Genomic DNA, 21,387 nt, shown 5'->3' on the forward strand with positions numbered 1-21,387 from the left:
TGTTTTCATTTTGGTGGTAGAGAATACTGGGTGCTCATTTTAGACGCCCTTCCTTGCTTGGGCAGCACTGGTCCACTGAACCTTAAATGAAATGCCATTTTATGGCAGATTCTGGTTAAGTTCCTCAAGTTTCTATGTCAATTTAACCTGTAGCCATACAAGACCTTAAACATGCACCTTTCAAGTGATGGAATTCCAGAATTGCACCATCACTCTCAGATCATGTGAGAAAATAGCAATTTGAGTCTGTCTTTTTAAAAAATATAATATAAGTTAAGGTATGTCATTTATGGTTTTTAAATCAAATTTCCTCCTTCTCTATGACGCAACTTTAATCTCTAATTTCTTTCTTTCTAGGCCCTATCTTTTCATACAATAATCCTTTTGATCTCATTTTCACGTGTGCTTGCTTGCTTGCTTGCTTGCTTTCTTCATTTTGAGGTTAGAAATCGGTCTTTTGGGAGCCATGCCAATCCAGTATTTCCTCAGAGGCACAAGCTCTGTGTCCTTGCTCAAGGACCTACATGACAAGGTCTGTTTTGGTGCTCGAGGTAGAGTCTTAAAGGAGTCAAGGGAGCCAGGGTCTTTGGCCTGACAGGCTGTGGTTACCACCCAAGGCCACAGTGTAGTCTGACGTATACTGGCTTCTTATCAACATTTTGAAATTAGATTTCTACTGACTCAGTCTGCTTTTCCCCCTTAAATAGGTGCATCAGAGTTGTAGTTCTTAATAAATCTGCATACTATGAGTCATGAGCTTGCACACATTATACTGATATCTCCCCGGATACCTCCACTTCAGAGACAATAATTACTGGTGTTTGCTCCCATAGACCAAGCTAATTTAAGCTTTTGATGCCCTGCCTCCACCTCCCAAAAGGTGGCATGAAAGGCCATTGCGACCACAGAAGGCTGGTAAAGTTAATATTTGGCGAGCAATCCTAAGTGTGCCTTATTGAAATTGCTGATGCCTGGTGAATATCAGTTCGGTGGCTTAAATTTGACTTGAATGGGCTGGGCGTCGTTTCATCTGTGAGCAGGAGGACCACTCCACTGCCCATTGAGTGATGATCTGTGTGCGTATGCTAGAGATTCTGTGAATGAATATAAAGGAAGGAAGGAAGGAAGGAAGGAAGGAAGGAAGGAAGGAAGGAAGGAAGGAAGGAAGGAAGGACATGAGTGGTCCTAGGTATGGTGGAGGAGAAAGTTAATGTAGATAAATGGGAGAAGACAGCAAGAAGCAGGGGCGTGTGGTAGAGAGCAGGGTGGACATGACTCATATGAGGAGAGGAGGAAGGGGAGGGGGGAGAGTCCAACCAAGAGAGCAGGGACATAAAGGGTAGATTAAAACAAACAAACAAACAAACAAACAAAAACCTTCAGGTAACTTAAATGGTTGGATTATAGAGGGAAAGGCACCTGGATGAAGGGCAGCCCAAACCCTGGGCGGGACAAATTCAGGATTAAAGGGACCATGGCAGGAACTTTGTGTACGGACTGAGGATTCGGAAGAAGTTTCAGACAGCCCCTGCTTTGATAACTGAATTTCTCCCCCAGGAGGAAGAAGTATCTACTGTGTTCAGGAAAAGTGCAGGGACCACTTTGCAGTTTAGGCGCAAGCTCTACTGCTATGCTAGTCTCTGCAAGTCTGGGACAGTTCTGTGCCTGGAGTGAAAGCAAGGGCAAGGAACCACCTCTGCAAGCCACTCTCTCTGACCGAGTGGCTCCTGTCACTAGCCAATCAGGGCCTCGAGGCAGACTGCCAGTCAGAATAGGAGCGGACACTTCCGGTCCGCCATAGTGCAGGCTCCACTGGGTGCCTGAGGGAGGCCCCCCGCGTCTCTATTTCGCGCTGTGTCTTGCTGCCCGGAGCTGTGAGCCGAGCGGGGAGAGCTCGGAATCCGCACCATGGTGAGCGGGGCCGCTGTCCGTCTCGGGGGCGGAGCTGCGGGAGCTTGTTCGCCCTGGGCTGCGGGAACTGGAGGAGAGACTTGGCACACCGTGAGGTCCCTGCAGCCCCTGGAACTCAAGCTCCCGGCAGCCGCTGAATAACTTCCATCCCTGGGGCGCGCCTGTGCAGAACAGGGGATTGGGGGGCTGTGTGTGTGGTTGTCTTATTGCTGACGTCATCTTGCAGTGTGCGCGCATGCGCGGTTTTCATAGTCCGGGAAAACAAATTTTTCTGACTGGCAGAGCTCTAGTTTCTCTGGTGTCTTCTAGAAGTTCTTCCCCTGGCCCTTGACATTGAGGTGGAGGATCCGTCTGCATTTAACTCTGCGCAGGTCATTTAAGTCTGCGTTATTAACACTTTCGCAGGTAGTTGCCGCGGGGGTCCAGTCACTTGTGTCAGGAAGGCCAGCCTCACTGTGCTCCCCTGTCAAGGTTGACCCAATATTAATTATGATTTTGTTCTGAGTGCTCTCTCATGTTCTGTTGATCTCTTTATTCTTTCTCAGCAGCACAGTCTTTATTGCAGGTGTAGGGGAGTTTTGAAGTCAGATGGTGTCACTGTGCTGTCTGTTCAGTCTTGTGTTGTTCATGTTGTCATTCATGATGACCTTTTGTAATCGGTTTTCTGTTGTTCTTCACAGAAATCTCCTTTTGAGAAACTTGTTGAATCTATAGCTTAGATTGTGTACTGAAATAATATCAAGATTTCTTGTCTACAACCTTGCAATTCCTCTCCTTTGAGTTCCTTGATTCTTTTAGTTACCAAGTTATAATTTTGGCTACAGATGTTTGTCATATTTCTATGTGTTTCTGGCCATTATATTCATGCTGACACAATAAGAGATAAGGGAGTCTGTATTTCCAGTTTACTAAGTTTGTATCCTATGCATGAGTGCTTTGCTTCCATGCATGTGTGGTCGTCACCTGGCTGTTTGGTTTCCATGGAAGACAGAAGAAGCCATTAGATGCCTTGCAACAGGATCTATATATAGATAACTTTGTGCCACCTTGTTAGTGCTGGAACCAGACTCAGGTCTTCTGCAAAAGTGGCCTTAACTGCTGAACCATCTCTCTAGATCTAAACTTGACAGATTTTCAAAAATTTACATGTGAATGTGTACATGCTACAAACTGAGTGTTAAGTGTTACTTAAACATCTCTTTGGGAGTTGGGAGATGACTGAGTAATTATGCTGGTTAGATATGATCAGGTTGAAATAAGTTAGAACACACTAGCCTGTGGGTAAATGTATAGGGTATTTTCTTGATTAATGATTGATGTGATAGTGTCTCTCCCACTGTGGTTGGTGCCTCCTGTGCAGGTTGTCCTGCGTTGTATAAGAAAGCACTCTTAGGGAGTCTTGATAGCCGGAGGGCAGTAAGCAACATTTCTTCAGGTTGACAGCATATGTGGAATGTATACACTTAGGGTGTATGTAAGTTAGCATATCTGTTCTTTGCCAGTTCCTCTGAGTGTTATCCAGAGCTGGAGGCTTGTTTTTATTGAAGAAATTTTCTTTATTAGAGTCTAACATTGCTTTCTAAGGTTGACTTGATCCTGTGTGTAGCTCCGCAGGGCATTGATGTTGCTGTTCTCCTGAATCCACTCCTCATTATTTGGATTAAAGGGTTCTAGTAGCACACAGTTCTAAAACTACCCATTTGAGTCATGAAGTGGACTGTCCATTCAGTAACAGGAAAAGAGTTTGTATGTGGACCATGGCTTTTCCTTTGAGACCAGAATACAGGGAATAATTTATTGTATACACTACAGGGGGAAACAGGTTAGGCAATGAGTTGCAGAGGTCTCTGATATAAAGACAGATTTTATAGGGCAGGATGAGTGCCTTCTGTGTACTTTTCTCAGCATGAGTTAATTCATACCATATGAATGGAGGTAAACTAAATTGGTAGGCATACAATTTCTGGAGGTTAGCTTGAGCCAGTGAAATTTCCAGTTGGGCAATTCTCTCATATGGGTAAGTGCAAACCTGGTGAGAAGATTGAGACACAGGGAAGTTGGCTGTAACTTCTTTGTCAGCGTACAGCACGCAGTGGGTAACATTTTACACAGGACAGGTTGATACAGTCAGTTATTAATGGCATTCTTTTTTTTTTTTATTACCAGTTAATTTATTTGCATATCGACAAAACATTCTTATTGCAATGAATGAAAGTTTATATGAACAATCTATGCCTGACTATAAGGAACTTACTTCAAATCAAATGACAAAAATAGATTCAAAATAAAAAGTATAAAAATATATTTCATACAAATAATAACAAAACATACTGGGGGAGCTCAGAAAAAGATGGATGTTATATCAATGATGCCCATGTAAAAGACACCTAATATGGTGCCTGGTGCCTTTCATTCCAGCACCCAGGAGAAGTCAGGATAAGCCAGTCTGAGCTTCAGAGTGAGGCTATCTCAAAATAAACATAAAGAGACTTGTAGAGATAGTTCAGTGGTTAAGAACACTTGCTGCTCTTCCAGAGGACCCAAATTCTGTTCCCAGCTAGTATTAATTTACTATGCAACTCCTAGAGAATTACAGAAAAATGAAAATATATGTTCTTTAAAAAAAACCTCTTCACATGCATACATATAGCAGCTTTGTTCATAAGCACCACTTTGCTAACACTCCAATATTCGTAAGTGGATGAGAAATGTCTCATGATTGGAATAGCATTTGGCCATAAAAGAAACACAACAACTTGAACGGATCTCAAAGTATTACACCAAGTGAATTAAGCAATCGCAAAAGGTCGCGTCTACTATGTTTCCATATTAATGGCATTCTTGTACCATGAAGTGGCCTAGTTTACCTCAACATCACTGTAGCTAAGTGTGCTTTTAGATATTTTATCTCTTGAAATGCCATGGATTGGTATCTGTGCTGGTGTTCTATTGCTGTAAAGAAAAACCTACTGTTATAAAGGACATTTCACTGGGGCTTGCTTACAGTTTCAGAGGTTCAGTCCATTGTCATTATGGAAACAAGAGATTATACCATGCAGATAGAAAAAATAGGTACTTAATCCCAAGTTTGGAGGCCTCACTGGATAGGAAGGGAAGTTTATAGTGAAGAAGCCTATAACCTGCCAAAGGAGGAGGCTCCTTTCTATTCCGTGTAATGTTTTCTTTTGGTCTTTCTCTCTATCTCCCCCCAACCCCCATCTCTTTTTCTTTTTCTGCTTCTCTGAATTTTTCCCCCTTTCTTTTTCATCAGAGCTTTCTACTTAGGTTATATTTCTGTCATTATTTATATTTACTCAATGGCCTTAGGCTCCTATGTTTCAATGTCTGGTCCTCAATAATTGGAATTAATTTTGTAAAATTATGAGATATGCCCACGTGGCAGTAGGTGTGTCTTGTTTGTTAAGGTGTGTCACTGTAGGTGGGCTTTGAGGTTTTGAAAGACCTCTACAAGGTAAACGTTTCTGCCTGCTTGCCTGTGTTAGGATGTAACACCTAGTCCCATGTTTGTCCACAAAGATGCTTCCTTGCATGATAATGAACTAAACTGCCACTATAATCAATCCCCAAATTAAAAGCCTTCCATTATAGAGTTGCCTTGTGTACTGGCTAGTTTTGTGTGTCAACTTGACACAAGCTGGAGTTATCACAGAGAAAGGAGCCTCAGTTGAGAAAATGTCTCCATGAGACCCAGCTGTAAGGCATTTTCTCAACTAGTGGTCAAGGGGTGGTGGGGAACCCAGCCCACTGTGGTTGGTGCTGTCCTTGGGCTAGTGGTCTTGGGTTCTCTAAAAAGAGAGCAAGCTGAGCAAGCCAGGGGAATCAAGCCAGCAAGAAACATCCCTCCATGGCCTCTGCATCAGCTCCTGCTTCCTGACATGCTTGAGCTCCAGTCCTGACTTCCTTTGGTGATAAACAACAATGCAGAAATGTAAGCTGTATAAACCCTTTCCTCCCCAACTTGCTTCTTAGTCATGATGTTTGTGCAGGAATAGGAACCCTGACTAAGACACCTTGGTTATAATGTTTCTTTACAGCAATAGAATAGTCACTAAGATGAGTTGTTTGTGTAATATTTTGGCATATTATCTATCTGTATTCTGCCCACATCGCATGAAATTCAGTAAGGCTGAATGAAAGAGTAATGGACTGTTTTCTTGACCAAACATTCAGTCTGTGGCATGGTTGTTACTGATGACTCCTGCAGGTCTGTAGAGAAAAAGAGTAACAATAGGGACAGAGCACTAGGTAGTTTCAGATGGCAGTCATGTGCTGAAACAGAGGCAGCAACTATCAGGAAGATTAGAGCCATTAAAGAGAAGGCACCTGCTATTCTTTGAAAAGATAGAATACGTTCTGTAAGATCACTGCACTGCCCAGCTAAGCATTTAACTGTGGAAGGAAAAGGACAGGTGATTCATAGTTCCAGAGAGCAGCTTCATATAGGATCTGCTGCTGCTCTGTTCCAGTAGAGCCAGGTCCACCCACAGATAGAATCCACGATGATGGTGGCATCTGTAAGCCACTATTTGTTGAAAGAAGAAAGATGAAAGATTTTAAGGTTATGGATTTTCCCTCTATACTTCTAGTTCAACAGTGTTGCAGACATCTGTTTAGCAGAGTTCCATTTCCAGTGAGGAGACTCTGAGAGTTCATTAAATGTAGCCTTGAAGATGAAACTTCTTTTACATTTTGAGATTACAAGGTATCCAAGCTTTGAGACATCTGTCATTTGACAGCTTCATGTAGGAAGTGGAAGTAGCCAAAGAGAGGCATGCAAAAAGTCGCAGTGAGAAAGAGTCATCTAAAACCTTTGAAGCCCCAGGCATCTAGCACAGAACTGCAGGATTTGGTGTTTTCCTAGCAGGGTTTCAGGCTTGCTTTGATCTGATCTGTCCTTATTTCTTTAGACTAAAAGTGTATTCTGTGTCATCGTGTGTTGGGTAGAAGATATAAATTAGTGTTTTGAATTTACAAGATGTCACAGTAAAGAGTTTGTTTTGAGTGTCAGAAGAAACTTTGAACATTCAAATACTGTTGGAACTGTGATATAATCTGGGGAATTTGTAGTTAGACTGGATGCATTTTGCATCATGGGTTGACTGTGAGCCTATTATGACCTATGTGAAAATGTGGCAGGTTGAATGAAAGCCCTCCAGTGTAGGATGATGTATTTGAACATTTGTGTCTGGTTTGTGCTTTTCACTGAGGTGCTTACGGAACCTTTAGGAAGAGGAGCCTTCTGGAGGAAGTTAGTCTCTGCGGAAGGGCATTGAGTGTTTATACCCTCACCACACTTCCTTTTCGTTGTGTGGTTGAAATTGAGCAGCCTTGTTTCTTCTCATGCAGCCACACCATCTCCATCATTACAGACTCTATCCCTAAATGATGTGGGATAAAATAGAACAAATTGCTTGTCCATGCCAGGCCATTTTACCAGCCTGATGTTTTGATGTTTATATTTTTGGCACATGGATATTTGGATATTTAGGTTTTTGTACATGTGAAACATTTGATTCTGTTCTTACATTTACTCACACCTTGACTTTTGATCTTTGGCAGAGGGTATCACTTTTTACAGCAGGATGGCATGCATTCAAGGCATTAATCTTGAGTCTCCTGCGTCATTGTGTCTTAATTAGGGTTTCTAAAAACCATGACCAAAAAGCAAGGTTTGTTGTTGTTGTTGTTGTTGTTGTTGTTGTTGTTGTTGTTAATTTTTTTGTTTGTTTATCATTTTTGGGTTTTGGGGTTGTTTATTTGTTTGTTTACACTTCCTATCAGTGTTCATTTCTGGAGGATGTGAAGATAGGAACTCAAACTGTACAAGAACCTAAGGGCAGGAGGTTCTGCAGAAGCCAAAGGGGTTCTGGTTACCGGCTGCTTCCGCTGGTTTGCTCAGCCTTTCTTATAGAAATTAGGACCGCCAGTTCATGGATGGCACCTTCATCAACGAGGCTGGGCTCTCCCTCATCAATTACTAATTGAGAAAATGTACTATAGCAGGATCTCATTTCCTCAACTGAGGCTCCATTCTCTATGATGACTGTAGCTGTATCAAGTTGCCCCAAAACCAGCCAACTGACCCCTTGTCAACTTGACACACAGACATATCACTGTGAAACTACAACCCTTCTTTTCTTATTCATCCTCAAGAACTTACATTAAAAACATAAATAACTTTAAAAAGTCTCACAATCTTATATGCCATGGCTGGTTGATATCCATGGGAGACCTGCCCTTTTCTGAAGAGAAGCAGAGGAGGAATGAGTAAGGTGGGGGAAGAGGGGAGGTATGTGGAAGGACTGGAAAGAGGGGAGGAGGGGAAAATGTGTTTAGTAGATCAATCTACTTACACATTTTTACAAATTTAAACACATTAAAATTTCAGTCTCTTTAAAATATCCAATTTCTCTAAAAATAATAAATTTCTTAAATTCAGTCTTTCAGCTGTTGGCTCCTGTGGAAATCAAAATTAAACGAAATACCTTCTTCAAGGAGGAAGAACCAGGGCAGTCACTATCTGCACCACATAAAACTCTATCAGCATAAAGAAGTCAATGTCAAATTGTTTGAGACTCACTCATGATCTTCTGTGTCACTTCTCCAGCTCACGCCTCCACACAGCTTGCCCTGGAGCTCCAGCTGCCTCCACTCTACTGTACTGGAGGTCACCCCATGGTACTGTTATTGCCAAAACTACTGGAGTCTTCTGCTCAACTAGGCTTCACTTTCACCAATAGCGTCTCATAGGCTCTCTTCATGGTGCCGAACCTCAAAATCCTTGCTTGACCCTTCTATCCTGGGTCTTCAACTGCCACTGAGGCTCTTCCTTTACTAATGGCCTCTCCTGGCCTCTCGAAGTGCCAAGCCTCAGCTGCTCTCCATGACCCTCCCATGCTTTCAAAGCCAGTACCATCTGGGTGACTCTTACACTACCAAGCTTGGCTGTCAGGACAAGATACAACCTTGGCCAGTTCTGGAACACAGCTTCTGTGTGCTGACCCTGAGGAAACATTTCCTGGAAGACTCCACCTCAGTAATGCTGGTATCTCTTTAATCACCACTGATTTCTTGGCTCTACCTATCCAGCATCAATTTCCCAGTAACACAGAAGTTTCACTTTGGAAGCAAGCTAGTAAGCAGCACCCCTCTGTGGTCTCTGTGTTATATCCTTCCTCCAGGGAGCTTGTTGCTCATGACTGATTTTTCAGCCCCAGCTAAATTGACGAGTTTTGGATTAATGGCGTTGGCAGAGAAGATTTCAAGAACAGCCCAGTATTAGCTCTGTCATGTGGTTATAAGTGGTCACACTCAGGCAGATTTGTAATGAAAACAAGCAGTAAGAAATACAAAATGTATAGTTTGAGGAGAAAAGGAGAACCAGGGAGTGTAATGGAGCTAAGTCCATGTGCAAAGAGATAAAAGTTTGCAGAAAGCCTGATGCTAAATGGAATAAACAGAGTGGTGACCTCTTTCAACCATCCAACCAGCCAAAGTCCCAACTTGTGGAAAGGAATTAAAGGAAAAACTTACAGAACTGAAGGAAACCTTCAGCAACAGAAGGCTAGTGCAAATGTAATTGAAGGAGGTGACAAAGTTTCATCCCTAGGAATCAACAGAACCTGGTAGTTTTGGCCACATCTTTTTGGCTTTAGAGTCAAGGATACATGTGGTGGAATCTCCCTCCCCAGTAAGGAAAGCTACTGAGACCTGGTCTATGTCAGAGGTGTCTGTGTTGGTAGGCTTATGTCAACTTGACACACAAACTAGAGTCCTTGCAAAAGAGGAATCATCAACTGAAAAACTGCCTCCATGTCATCCAGCTGTAGTGATTAATGGGGGAAGGCCCAGCTCATTGTGGGTGATGCCGTCCTGGGCTTGGTGGTCCTGGATTCCATAAGAAAGCAGGCTGAACAAGCCATGGGAGAAAGCCAATAAACAGCACACTCCATGGTTTCTGCATCTAGGCATCTGGGATTGGGATGATTATAGGTGTATGACAGGCTGATTGCTGTTTTTTTCTTTCTTTTTGAGTGGGTGTTTTTTTTCTTGGTTTTTGTTTTCTCTCTGTATTTTCAGGAATTGTAATGGCTATGTGTTACCTGGTAGAAAATTCTCTTTGGACCTTTTATTTTGTCTACTTAGGGTTCCAGGTAAAACGCATTGCTGGATATTGGGAGCTGACATTAGAAATGGGGGTGGCTAGATGTCTGAAGCGGTTCATAAGAGAAAGGAGAGCAGAGTTCAGTCAAGATCTGCTTCCTTTGTCTCCTTGGAATGGGGGAAGATAGTGAGAAGAGGTCACTCTATATCACTGGGAATGAGACTGGTGGGTTGGATCTAGAGGAGAGGGAAAGATGTACAGATAGCTTCCCTGCCCCCTGGCAGGAATGGTCTGTTACTTAGCATGGAATGACTTCTGGAGTCGGGGCCTGAAATAAAGCAACAAGTGTGGAAAGGGTGGTTAGAAAGGGAAGGTCTGGGGGATTCCCAGGAGATGTGGTCTGAGGGGGAAGGATGGCTGTGGCTGTTATTTTGTTGTAGAATTAGGGATGCAACTCAAGGATTGGGTTTGGAGGAGAGGAGGGAGGGGCAAAATCTTCATTAGCTGGTTCCCCTAGCCTGTTTGCTGGAGTGTTCACAGTGAATGCCTGCTGATGCTGGAGGTTGGGATGTGTTGGGGGGAAAGAAGGTTGGAAGTGATCTTTGTGATCCACTGGGATGAGGTCAGAGAGGAAAAGGAGACCACTGCAGGGTTTCTGCTACAAAGTTGCAGATGAGTCTCTGGAGGCTGGATCTGGAGAACTGGATAAATTTGGATCACTATCAACCTACTTTTGGGAAGAAGGCATAGTCACAGTCTGAACATAGTAGAACAAACCGTCAACCGTATAAATAGCTCAGTGTCCAGTTATCTTGGACTCATGATCTTCTCCACCTCTGCTGTCTGCAGTCCATACAACTTGTCTTCTACACTCCAATTGCCTCCACTCTACTGTAGCTGTTCTTGGTGGTCATTCCATTTTAGTGCCATCTCCAGTATGTTCAGGCCTCTTGCTGCAATTGGGCTTCTGGTTTACCAGTAACCTCTATGATGGTCTGTATGTGATTGGCCCAGGGAGTAGCACTATTAGAAGGTGTGGCCCTGTTGGAGTAGGTGTGGCCTTGTTGGAGTAGGTGTGTCACTGTGGATGTGGGGCTTTAAGACCCTCATCCTAGCTGCCTGAAAGTGAGTATTCGGATGGAGATGTAAACCTCTCAGCTCCTCCTGCACCGTGCCTGCCTGGATGCTGCCATGTTTCCACCTTGATGATAGTGGATTGAACCTCTGAACCTGTAAGCCAGCTTCAATTAGGTGTTATTCTTTGTAAGATTTGCCTTGGTCATGATGTCTGTTCACTGAGTAAAACCCAATAAGACAGAGAAGTTGGTACCAGGGATTGGGGTATTGCTGTGCTAGGCCTGACCATGCTTTTGTTGGGAAGAATGTGGATTTTGGGACTTTGGATTTGGAAAGCTGTGGAATGCTTTGAATGGGGCTTAATGGGCTATCCTAGTAGGAATATGGAAGACTTTGTTACTTAGAATGATTTGAAATGTGTGGACCTGGCCCAAGATGTTTCAGTTGAGAATTTCAATATGTGGCCTAGAAACTGGTTTTGTGATATTTTGGTGAAGAACATGGCTGCCCTTGTCTGAAGAGTCTGTCTGAGGCTAAGGTAAAGAGACTAAGATTATTTGTATTGACAAAGGAAGGCTCAGAAACACCCATCATAGCTTTGTTCTCTGGTTAAGTCTCATGAAGAGTGTTTTGAACAAGCATAGCAAGCTGAGGAAGGAAAAATACAAAATATAGGTTTGAGTATTAAAGCATACCAGGAAGGGAAATGGAACTGAATCCTGTGTTCACAGATATTAAATTGAATTAAGGGAGTGAGGCTTGGGGGCAAGATCCTACCCAACTAAATTTAGATCCAGGCATGGTGATACATAGCTTTAATCCCAGGAGATAAAGTCAAGCAGATCTCTGAGTTCAAGGCCCGCATGGGACAGACCAAGTTCTAGGTAAAGAAAAGTTAAGTTCAGGCATGGTGGTATACACTTTTAATCCCAGGAGACAGGTATGCAGTTCTCTGAGTTCAAGGTCAGTCTACAGAACAAGATCCAGGACAGCCAAGCTTAAGCAGTGAAGGAGTTGGAAAATAGAAAGCTGCTGATAATGTAAAAGAACAGGGGGCCATGTTCCAGCTCCTGCAAGAAGCAGAATTCTGCAGCTTCAGCTATGTGGCTCTGGTTTTAGAGTCAAGAATAGAAGGGACTATAAAGGCAATTGATGCTGGTTAGCTGGAGCTAAGAAATTAGCAGTGATTAAGAAGAGGCCAGCATCACTGAGGTGAAATCGGGGAAGTGTTTTCTGAGAGCACAAAGAAGCTGTGTTCCAGAGATAGCCAAGGTTGTACCCTGTGCTGCAGCTGGACTTGGTAATGTGTAAGAGTTACCAGGGTGGTACTGGTTTTGAAGGCATGAAGGGGTCATGAAACTGAGACTTGGCACTGAGAGAGGCCATGGAAGTCCCTTGGCGAAGGTGCAGCCTCGGCTGCAGTTGATGGCCCAAGACTGAAGGGGTCATGCAAAGAGGTTGAGGCTTGGCACCATAAAGAGAGCCTATGAGAGGATATTGGTGAAGCCTAGGTGCAGTGGAAGATCCCAGTATATTGTAGATGCCAGTACCATGGGATTATATCCAAGAAGAGCAGTGGCAGTGGAGTGGATCAACCTGAGCTTAGAGTGCTACCGAGGGCAGAGCTGGAGGAGCCCAGAAGATCATTTGTGGATCCCAAACATTGAAGATGCCTGAGGTGTGGGCTGTCTACTGAGGAAAGCGGCTAACAGGGAGTGGAAGCAGCCCAGGAGAAAGAAGTTCATTGCACTCAACAAAGATGAAAAAGGAGATGGAGATCTGAAGACCACTTTGACATCAGAATTGGAGATGGAGAGTTTGGAGTCTGTCCAGCTGGTTTCCTGTCTTGCTTAGGGTATTACAGTTAAGTGATTGAATGAATCTCAGAAGATACTTTGAGCTTTGGACTTTTAACACTATTGAGACTGCCAAACATTATGAGGACTTCTGAAGTTGGACTAAGTGTATTTTGTATTACGTCGGCGCCCATGCCGCCAGTGTGTATCAGGCGTAGGTCTGTGGGATTGAAAGAAAACACGTACACAGGTCACCCATTTTCAGCGAATGCCACCAAGGCTTTACTGAGATCTCCTTATATACCCGAGGCAAAAGCCAAGGAAAACAACAAGGCAGGTGAAAATCCCCAACCAGGAAAACAGGAAAAGTCTGTGTGGTGGAAAGTTCCAGGTCCAGTCAGGGACATAAACAACTTCTTAACAACAACACGCAGGAAGGCTAGGTGGGGAGGAAGGGTGCCATGGAAAATCCCAGCGCCAAATCAGGGGCTAAGAGCAGCTCCCAAGGGTGTAAACAATTTCTTGCTATAGCAGGCTAAAAGGCTCAGTGAGGGGGGAGGGAAACACCAAGGTAGGGCCCAACAGTATTATGCTATGTTTAGGTATGGCCACCATAAACTCATATGTTTGAACAAGCCCATGGGGGCCAGGGAGTGGCACTGTTAGAAGGTATGGCCCTGTTAGAGTAGGTGTGTCAAAGTGGGTGTGGGCTTTAAGACCTTCATCTTAGCTGCCTGGAAGCCAGTATTCTGCTAGCAGCCTTCAGATGAAGATGTAGACCTCTCAGCTCCCCCTGCACCATGCCTGCCTGGACACTGCCATGCTCCTGCCTTGATGATAGTGGACTGAACCTGTGAATCTGTAAGCCAGCTCTGGTTAAATGTTGTTCTTGTAAGAGTTGCCTTGGCCATAGTGTCTGTTCACAGCAGTACAACCCTAACGAAGATAGCCTCTCCTAGGCTTTCTTCACGGTGCTGAGCTATAAATCTGTCCATGATCCCGGCCTGCAGCTGCTACTAAAGCTGTTCCTTCACCAATGGCCTCTCACAGTGCCGAGCTTCACTGCTCTATATGACCCTTTTACATCTTCAAAACCAGTATGGGTGAGTCATAGACTACCAAGCTTGGCTGCTAATAAAAGATATAATCTTGGCCACCTCTGGAACGCAGCTTCTGTGTATTGACTCTGAGAAAACCCTGACCAGAAGATTTCACTTCAGGGATGCTGATCTGTTCTTAAACCATTGCAAATTTTTTAGCTGCAGCTAACCATTGTCAATTGTCCTGGTAAGACAAAGGTTTTACTTTAGTGGTTCTGGTCTCTTGTTAATCAGAGTTGATTCTTTGGTTCTATGTGACCAGATATCATAGATTCAGCACACAGAAAGGCCTGATAGAGTCTTCACTTTCCTCTGAAACTTCACCAGCCAGGCTTCCATCTTCTGTAATGTTCTCAATAGTCTTTATCTTCTAAGATTCTACACAACAGCTCCCTGAACTTTCAACACTCAGGGGCCCAACTTCCAAAGTCCTTCCACGGTCTTCCCCCAAACAGTGTGATTATATCTGTAAAAGTATCTTCCCACTGTCCTGGTACCAACCTGTCTGGTTAGGGTTTCTACTGCTGGGACGAAGCACAATAACTAAGAAGGAAGTTGAGGTGGAAAGGATTTTATACTGGCTTATACTTCATATCACTGTGCATCAAAGGAAGTCAGGATAGGAAGTAAAATGGCTAGAAGCTGGAGGTATGAGATGAGGAAGAGGCCATGGAAGAGATAGCTGCCTGCTGGCTTGCTCAGTCTGCTTTCTTATAGAATCTAGGACAACCAGCCCAAGGATGGCATCACCCACACTGGGCTGGACAATTTATCATCAATCACTAATTAAGAAAATACTGTACAGTTTTGTCCACAGCCTCATCTCCTGGAGGTGTAGTCTTAGTTGTGCTGCTTTCCTCTCCAATTCCTGTATCTTCTGTCAAGTTGACATAAAACTATCCAGCACACATGGGTTACAGGTGCATAACATTCTCCTTACCTTTGTTTATGTTTAAAGTTTGTCTTTAAATTTTAAAAATATGTGCATGAGTCTTTTGAATACACAGACACACACACACACACACACACACAGAGAGAGAGAGAGAGAGAGAGAGAGAGAGAGAGAGAGAGAGAGAGAGAGAGAGAGAGAGAGAGAGAGAGAGGGAGGTGTGGGGACTGGATCTACATTCTCTGCCAAAACAACACATAATCTTAACTGTTGCTTTCTTCCTGTATCTAGTTTTTTGATCAGCATTTTCTTTGTTAATGTTTTTGAGAACTTTCTCAACCAGTAATTTATTAAAAATACATTCTTTTGTTGTAGGAATATCATAGTAGCCTTACAGTGTAAACTGGGGCATTCCAGTTTTCTGTATCTAGAGTCATTATAGGGTCTTCTTAGATCTAACACAACTCAAACACTGAGTTGATCCAGAAAAGAAAAATGTAATCAAACTGCTTTTGATCAGGGACACAAAACAGACTCGGGAGCTGACCTGTGACCTCAAGCCAAAATGTTATAGAGCCTTTAAGCCTAAAAACTACAAACATCTGTGCCAAGTTACAGTTACATTTTTCACCCATCAGAATTTAGGGCTGATGGACTTCCTTAGGAACATGTATTTGTGGTAAATTTATCCTGTTCTTATTGGTTGTGCAACTTGTCTAGTACTCATGTTTCAACTTGACAACAAGGATGTCAGTTACCCAGGTACATGTCTCTGCCAAGCAGGATGTCAGTTACCCAGGGAGGTCTTGGGAACTTTATTTGACCCCTATTTAAAATGAAGTTTGCCCAAAATGGCTTCAGTTCCATTCCTTCTTACAGGGTGAATATTTAACTCTTCGGAGAAATTTTGAGTGAGCCCTTGAGTGCTTTCTATCCTTTTTCATTTGTTTGTTTGAAACAGGGTTTCATTTTGTACAGGTTTTCTGTCCTGGAAATATCTACATAGACAAGGCTGGCCTTGAAATCACAGATATTTACTTGTCTCTGCCTCTTAAAGTACGGGATTAAAGGTGTGAGCCAACATGCCCTGCTTGTCCAATCTTACTTGAAGTTAGTAATTTTGATACAGTTTTGTTGATGTATAAGCAAAAGTGTTGGCTCTGTTTGCATGTCTTTCTGTATATTGGTTAATAGTCATTTGTATTGCAATGCCACATGCTTTTTCTAGGTCCAGAAAAGAGAGACAGGATTTTTTTTTTCGGTTCCTTTTAAAATGACTTGGTGATTGCATTTGAAATTATGTGACATGAGATAAATGTGTGGAGCACACCGAATTTTGTAAATATAATCAAAATAAAGTGTACGCTACAATGCAGTAAGTCTCACCATTTTTATTATGTACATATATGGGAAATTTTAGGATGCAGTCACCTATGAGGATGTGTATGTGAGTTTTACTCAGGAAGAGTGGGCTTTGCTGAATCCTTCCCAGAAGAATCTCTACAAAGATGTGATGATGCAAACCTGCAGGAACCTCATTGCTATAGGTAAGAATGTTATTTTTTTTTCCTTCACCTGTTAGACAAGGGGACAAGTGTTTATTGGGTATTGGTACACTACTTCGATCTCAATTACGAAAGTGGAAGAATGTGATGAATAAATCATGTATGGTTTGACAAAGATAGTAACTTAAATTTTGCATAATTTTTAATAATATAGCAGACATTTTCTGGTACTATATTTTAGGCTACAAATGGAACAATCAGAATATTGAAGAACATTGTCAGAGTTCTGGAAAACACGAAAGGTACTTCTCTCTTTCCTCCATTCCTCCTCTTTTTCTTTTCAGAAAAGGGGAGCCCTTCCATGATATTATTGAGTCTTGGCATATCAAGCTGCAGTAAGACTAGGTGCATCTTCTTTTATTGAGTCTAGATGAAGTAGCCCTGTGGGGGAAAAGATTCCCAAGGGCAGGCAACGGCATCAAAGACAGCCCTGTTCCAGCTGTTAGATGTCCCACATAAAGACTAAGCCACACAACTGTTACAATATGTTCACCAATCATGTGATTGCCCTGATTAGTGGTTCAGTCTCTGTGAGCTTGTTGGCCCAAGTTAGGTGATTCTACAGGTATTCTTGTCATGTCCTTGACCCCTCTGGCTCCTACAGTCCTTCCTGCCCCTAGTCATAGACCCAAAGGTTGGTGGGGTATCCTTTATGTATATGTTCAGGAATGGTATAGGTCGGGTCTTGAAGTAGACCTACTTCCAATTTTTTGAAAAACCACCAAATTGATTTCCAAAGTGGTTCTTATCTCCATCAGCAAAGTATGTCCCCCTTTACTTCACATCCTAACCACCATGAGCTGCTGCTTAAATTTTTGATCTTAGCCATTCTGGTGGGTGTAAGATAGAATCTCAGAGTCGTTTTGATTTGCATTTCCCTGGTGACTAAGGATGTTGAACATTTCTTTAAGCCACTTCTCTGCCATTAGAGATTCTTCTGTTTAACATTCTGTGTTTAGATCTGTACCTCATTTTTTAATGGGGTTATTTGGTTTGCTGATGTTTAATTTCTTGAGTATATATTTTTAATATCAGCCCTCTGCCAAATGTGGGGTTGGTGAAGATATTTTCCATTCTGTAGGATTCTGTTTTGTCCTTGTGATGGTGTCCTTTGCCTTACTGAAGCTTTTCAGTTTTATGAGGTCTCCTTTATTAATTGTTGATCTTAGCGTCTGAGTTATTGGAGCTCTGTTAAGGATGTTTCCTCCTTTGCCAATAAGTTCAGTGCTATCCCCTACTTTCTTTTCTATCAAAGTTAGTGTGTCTGGATTCATATTGAGGTCTTTGATATACTTGGACTTGAATTTTGTGCAGGGTAATAGCTGTGGATCTATTCACTTTCTTCTATATTCAGATATCCAATTAGACCAGCACCATTTGTTGAAAATGCTTTATTTTTTCCCCTTGTATAATTTTAGTTTCTTTGTCAAAAATCAAGTGTCCATAGGTGTGTATATTTATGTCTGAGAGTTTGATTCAATTCAATTTATCAAGTTGTTTGTTTTTATGCTAATATCATAAGGTTTTTATTGCTATTACTCTATAAAACAGCTCAAAATCAGGGATGGTGATACTTCTAAAAGTTCTTTTATTGTATAGGATCATTTTAAATATCCTGGGTTTTCTGCTTTTTCATATGAAGTTTAGCATTTTTTTTTCAAGATCTGTAAAGAATTGTGTTGGACTTTGCTGGGAGTTGCATCGAATCTTCAGATTGTCCTTGTTAAGATGACCATTTTTACATGTTAATCCTATTAATCCATGAGCATAGGGGATTTTCTTCTGATGCATTTTATGTGCATGTTGATATATATGTATTTCTGAAGACATTTTAGTATGCCCTGAAGCTTTAAGGAAATGAAAGACTGTAAATAAGCACACTTTTTTATTAAATTTTCACAGTACTCTATACCTCAGTGTCAGGTAGCTGATCAGTGTTTGCAAGGCATTCCTCTAAGAAAGAAGACAATAGAACAAAGCCTTACCAGACGTTAGCATTTTAATCTTAGCCCTGTGAGAGCCATGTTGTAGAACTGTCCATCCATTTAGTTTTGTACCATTCAAGTATATAAGGTATACACATTGATTAGGGGAATCAGCGTCTATCCAAGGCCTTTTATAAGCAAATAGTCTATATTAATTCTAGTGTTCCTATGTATTTGTAGTGATTTATGCTAGTGTAGTGAGAGGAGCAGTTTATGAGACACAAGAGGATTGCCGTGGTGGAAGAACCTGAATCCTTATACCACATCTCTGAGATATAAAAGGTTAGACTATGTGAATTCAGTGTGAAAACCTTTTATTTGTTATTCTTATTTAATAGGGATATCATCTGCCACTCAGGAAACAAGCCATTTGTGCACAAGGACTATGGAAAGATGCAGTTTACCTCTCTTTCGCCAACAACAGTTAGAGGATATATGAATAGACTTCATGAATATGACATGAATTTACAAGCACTTGGTGTTCCAACTACAGTGGGAATGCATCAACAGACTTACAATGGAGAAAAGTCTTATGAGTACCAGGAATATGGGAATTCTTTTGTTTATCCTGGTTCACTTTGCATATGTAGTGTGAATCACACTGTAAGAAAATGTTATGAATGCACTCAGTGTGGTAAAGCTCTGAGTTCTCTTCAAAGACATGAAAAAACTCATCTTGGAAGAGAAATTGATAAATGTAAGCCATGTACTAAAGGCTTTAACCATCACATGTATTTTCAAACACACAAAAGAACCAATAATGAAGAGGATACCTATGAATATAATCAATGTGATAAAGCCTTTAGATCTGATTCTTCCTTACACCAAAGACCTCATTTGGAAGTAGCACCCTATAAATATTATCAGTATGAAAAAGACTTTGCACATCACAGTTGTCTTCAAGAACATAGAACTCATACTGGAGAGAAACCTTATGAATGTAATCAGTGTGGTAAAGCCTTTGGAAGTCGCCATTATCTTAAAACACATGAAAGAATTCATACCGGAGAGAAACCCTATGCATGTAATCAATGTGGTAAAGCCTTTACACATTACACAAGTCTTCGCAAGCATGAAAAAATTCATACTGGAGAGAAACCCTATGGATGTAAGCAGTGTGGTAAAGCCTTTGCATGTCGCAGTAATCTTCAAATACATGAAACCTCTCATAAAGGAGAGAAGCCCTATGAATGTAATCAGTGCGGCAAAGCCTTTGCACATATCATTTACCTTCAAAGGCATGAAAGAAGTCATGGAGACAAACCATATGAATGTAATCAATGTGGTAAAGGCTTTACACAATTTGGGCTTCTTAAAAAACATTATAAAAATCATACTGGAGAGAAACCCTATGAATGTAGTCAGTGTGGTAAAGCCTTTGCACGTCGAAATGAACTTCAAGTACATGAAAGAATTCATACTGGAGAGAAACCCTATGAATGTAGTCAGTGTGGTAAAGCCTTTACAAGTCGGAGTAATCTTCAAACACATGAAAGAACTCACACTGGAGAGAAACCTTATTTATGTAATCAGTGTGGTAAAGCCTTTGCAAGGCGCCGTCATCTTCAAATTCATGAAAGAATTCATACTGGAGAGAAACCCTATACGTGTAATCAATGTGGTAAAGCCTTTACACATTTCACAAGTCTTCACAATCATAAAAAAATTCATACTGGAGAGAAACCCTATGCATGTAATGAATGTGGTAAAACCTTTACACATTTCACAAGTTTTCACAATCATAAAAAAATTCATACTGGAGAGAAACCCTATGGATGTAAGCAATGTGGTAAAGCCTTTTCATTTCGCTGTAATCTTAAAATACATGAAGCCTCTCATAAAGGAGAGAAGCCCCATGAATGTAATCAATGTGGTAAAGCCTTTGCACATATTGTTTATCTTCAAAGGCATGAAAGAAGTCATGGAGACAAACCATATGAATGTAATCAATGTGGTAAAGGCTTTACACATTTTGGACGTCTTAAAAATCATCTGAAAAATCATACTGGAGAGAAACCATATGAGTGTAATCAATGTGGTAAGGCCTTTGCATGTCAAAGTAATCTTCAAACACATGAAAGAACTCACACTGGAGAGAAACCCTATGTATGTAATCAGTGTGGTAAAACCTTTGCAAGTCGCTGTAATCTTCAAGTACATGAAAGAATTCATACTGGAGAGAAACCCTATTCATGTAATCAGTGTGGTAAAGCCTTTTCACATATCATTTATCTTCGAAGGCATGAGAAAACTCATACAGAAAACAAACATTATCAATGTAATCAGTGTGGTAAAGACTTTGTAAGTCAAAGTAATCTTCAGAAACATGAAAGAAGGCATACTGGAGAAGTAACCAATGGATGTAATTGATGCAGTAAAACTTTGTTACATCAGTATAAACCCTACTAATATAATCAGTGTGATTGATTATATAAGCGTTTGCATGTTACAGTCTTCTTCAAAGGAATGAATCCCTACTGAAGAGAAACACCACAAATCTAGTAAATGCAGTAAAGCCGTGCATACCAAGCACATTTTCCCCCCACTGAGTCATCTTCCTGGTACTCATGTTAGTATAATCATTTCATCATTAAAGTATTGTTTTGTTTTCAAATTGTATATACATTTTCATCTAAGAATAGAGGTATACCAAACAATTTGACTAATAAAACCTATTTGAAAATGAAAATATTTATACTGCCATCCTTTTGTATGGGTTATGCTAGTTTATTGAGGAATAAGTACATAAGTACTTTTTTTTAAATTTAGCTGTAAGCATCAGATTTTTTAAAGATTTATTTATTTAATGTATGTGATTACACTGTTGATCCCTTCAGACACACCAGAAGAGGGTACTGTATCCCATTACAGATGGTTGTGAGCCACCATGTGGTTGCTGGGAATAGAACTCAGGACCTCTGGTAGAGCAGTCAGTGCTC

General features: G+C 41.5%; 1 protein-coding gene across 3 annotated transcripts; it reads left to right on the forward strand.

Annotated features, from left to right (window-relative positions):
• Positions 1–1,804: 1,804 nt before the first annotated feature.
• Positions 1,805–21,137, forward strand: LOC116911012 (zinc finger protein 883-like). Of its 3 annotated transcripts, none has more exons than XM_032914745.1 (4): positions 1,805–1,911; positions 16,319–16,445; positions 16,645–16,705; positions 18,787–21,137. In XM_032914745.1, exons 1-4 carry the CDS (start codon positions 1,909–1,911, stop codon positions 20,816–20,818), a joined length of 2,223 nt encoding a protein of 740 aa, XP_032770636.1. In that variant the 5' UTR covers positions 1,805–1,908; the 3' UTR covers positions 20,819–21,137. The 3 variants fall into 3 exon arrangements, with proteins under 3 accessions (XP_032770636.1, XP_032770644.1, XP_032770650.1); XM_032914753.1 differs by lacking the exon at positions 1,805–1,911 and adding an exon at positions 12,378–13,114; XM_032914759.1 differs by lacking the exons at positions 1,805–1,911; positions 16,645–16,705 and having other exon boundaries at positions 16,323–16,445.
• The last annotated feature ends 250 nt before the right edge of the window (positions 21,138–21,387 follow it).

This window comes from Rattus rattus, chromosome 1, assembly GCF_011064425.1.
Source record: "Rattus rattus isolate New Zealand chromosome 1, Rrattus_CSIRO_v1, whole genome shotgun sequence".
Classification (NCBI taxonomy): Eukaryota; Metazoa; Chordata; class Mammalia; order Rodentia; family Muridae; genus Rattus; species Rattus rattus.

What these genes read in the sequence shown, in the direction of transcription:
- LOC116911012 (XM_032914745.1), top strand. An exon ending in CAGGAACCTCATTGCTATAG is followed by an intron (nt 16,446 to 16,644) that starts GTAAGAATGTTA and finishes ACTATATTTTAG; the next exon opens with GCTACAAATGGAACAATCAG. An exon ending in AGTTCTGGAAAACACGAAAG is followed by an intron (nt 16,706 to 18,786) that starts GTACTTCTCTCT and finishes CTTATTTAATAG; the next exon opens with GGATATCATCTGCCACTCAG.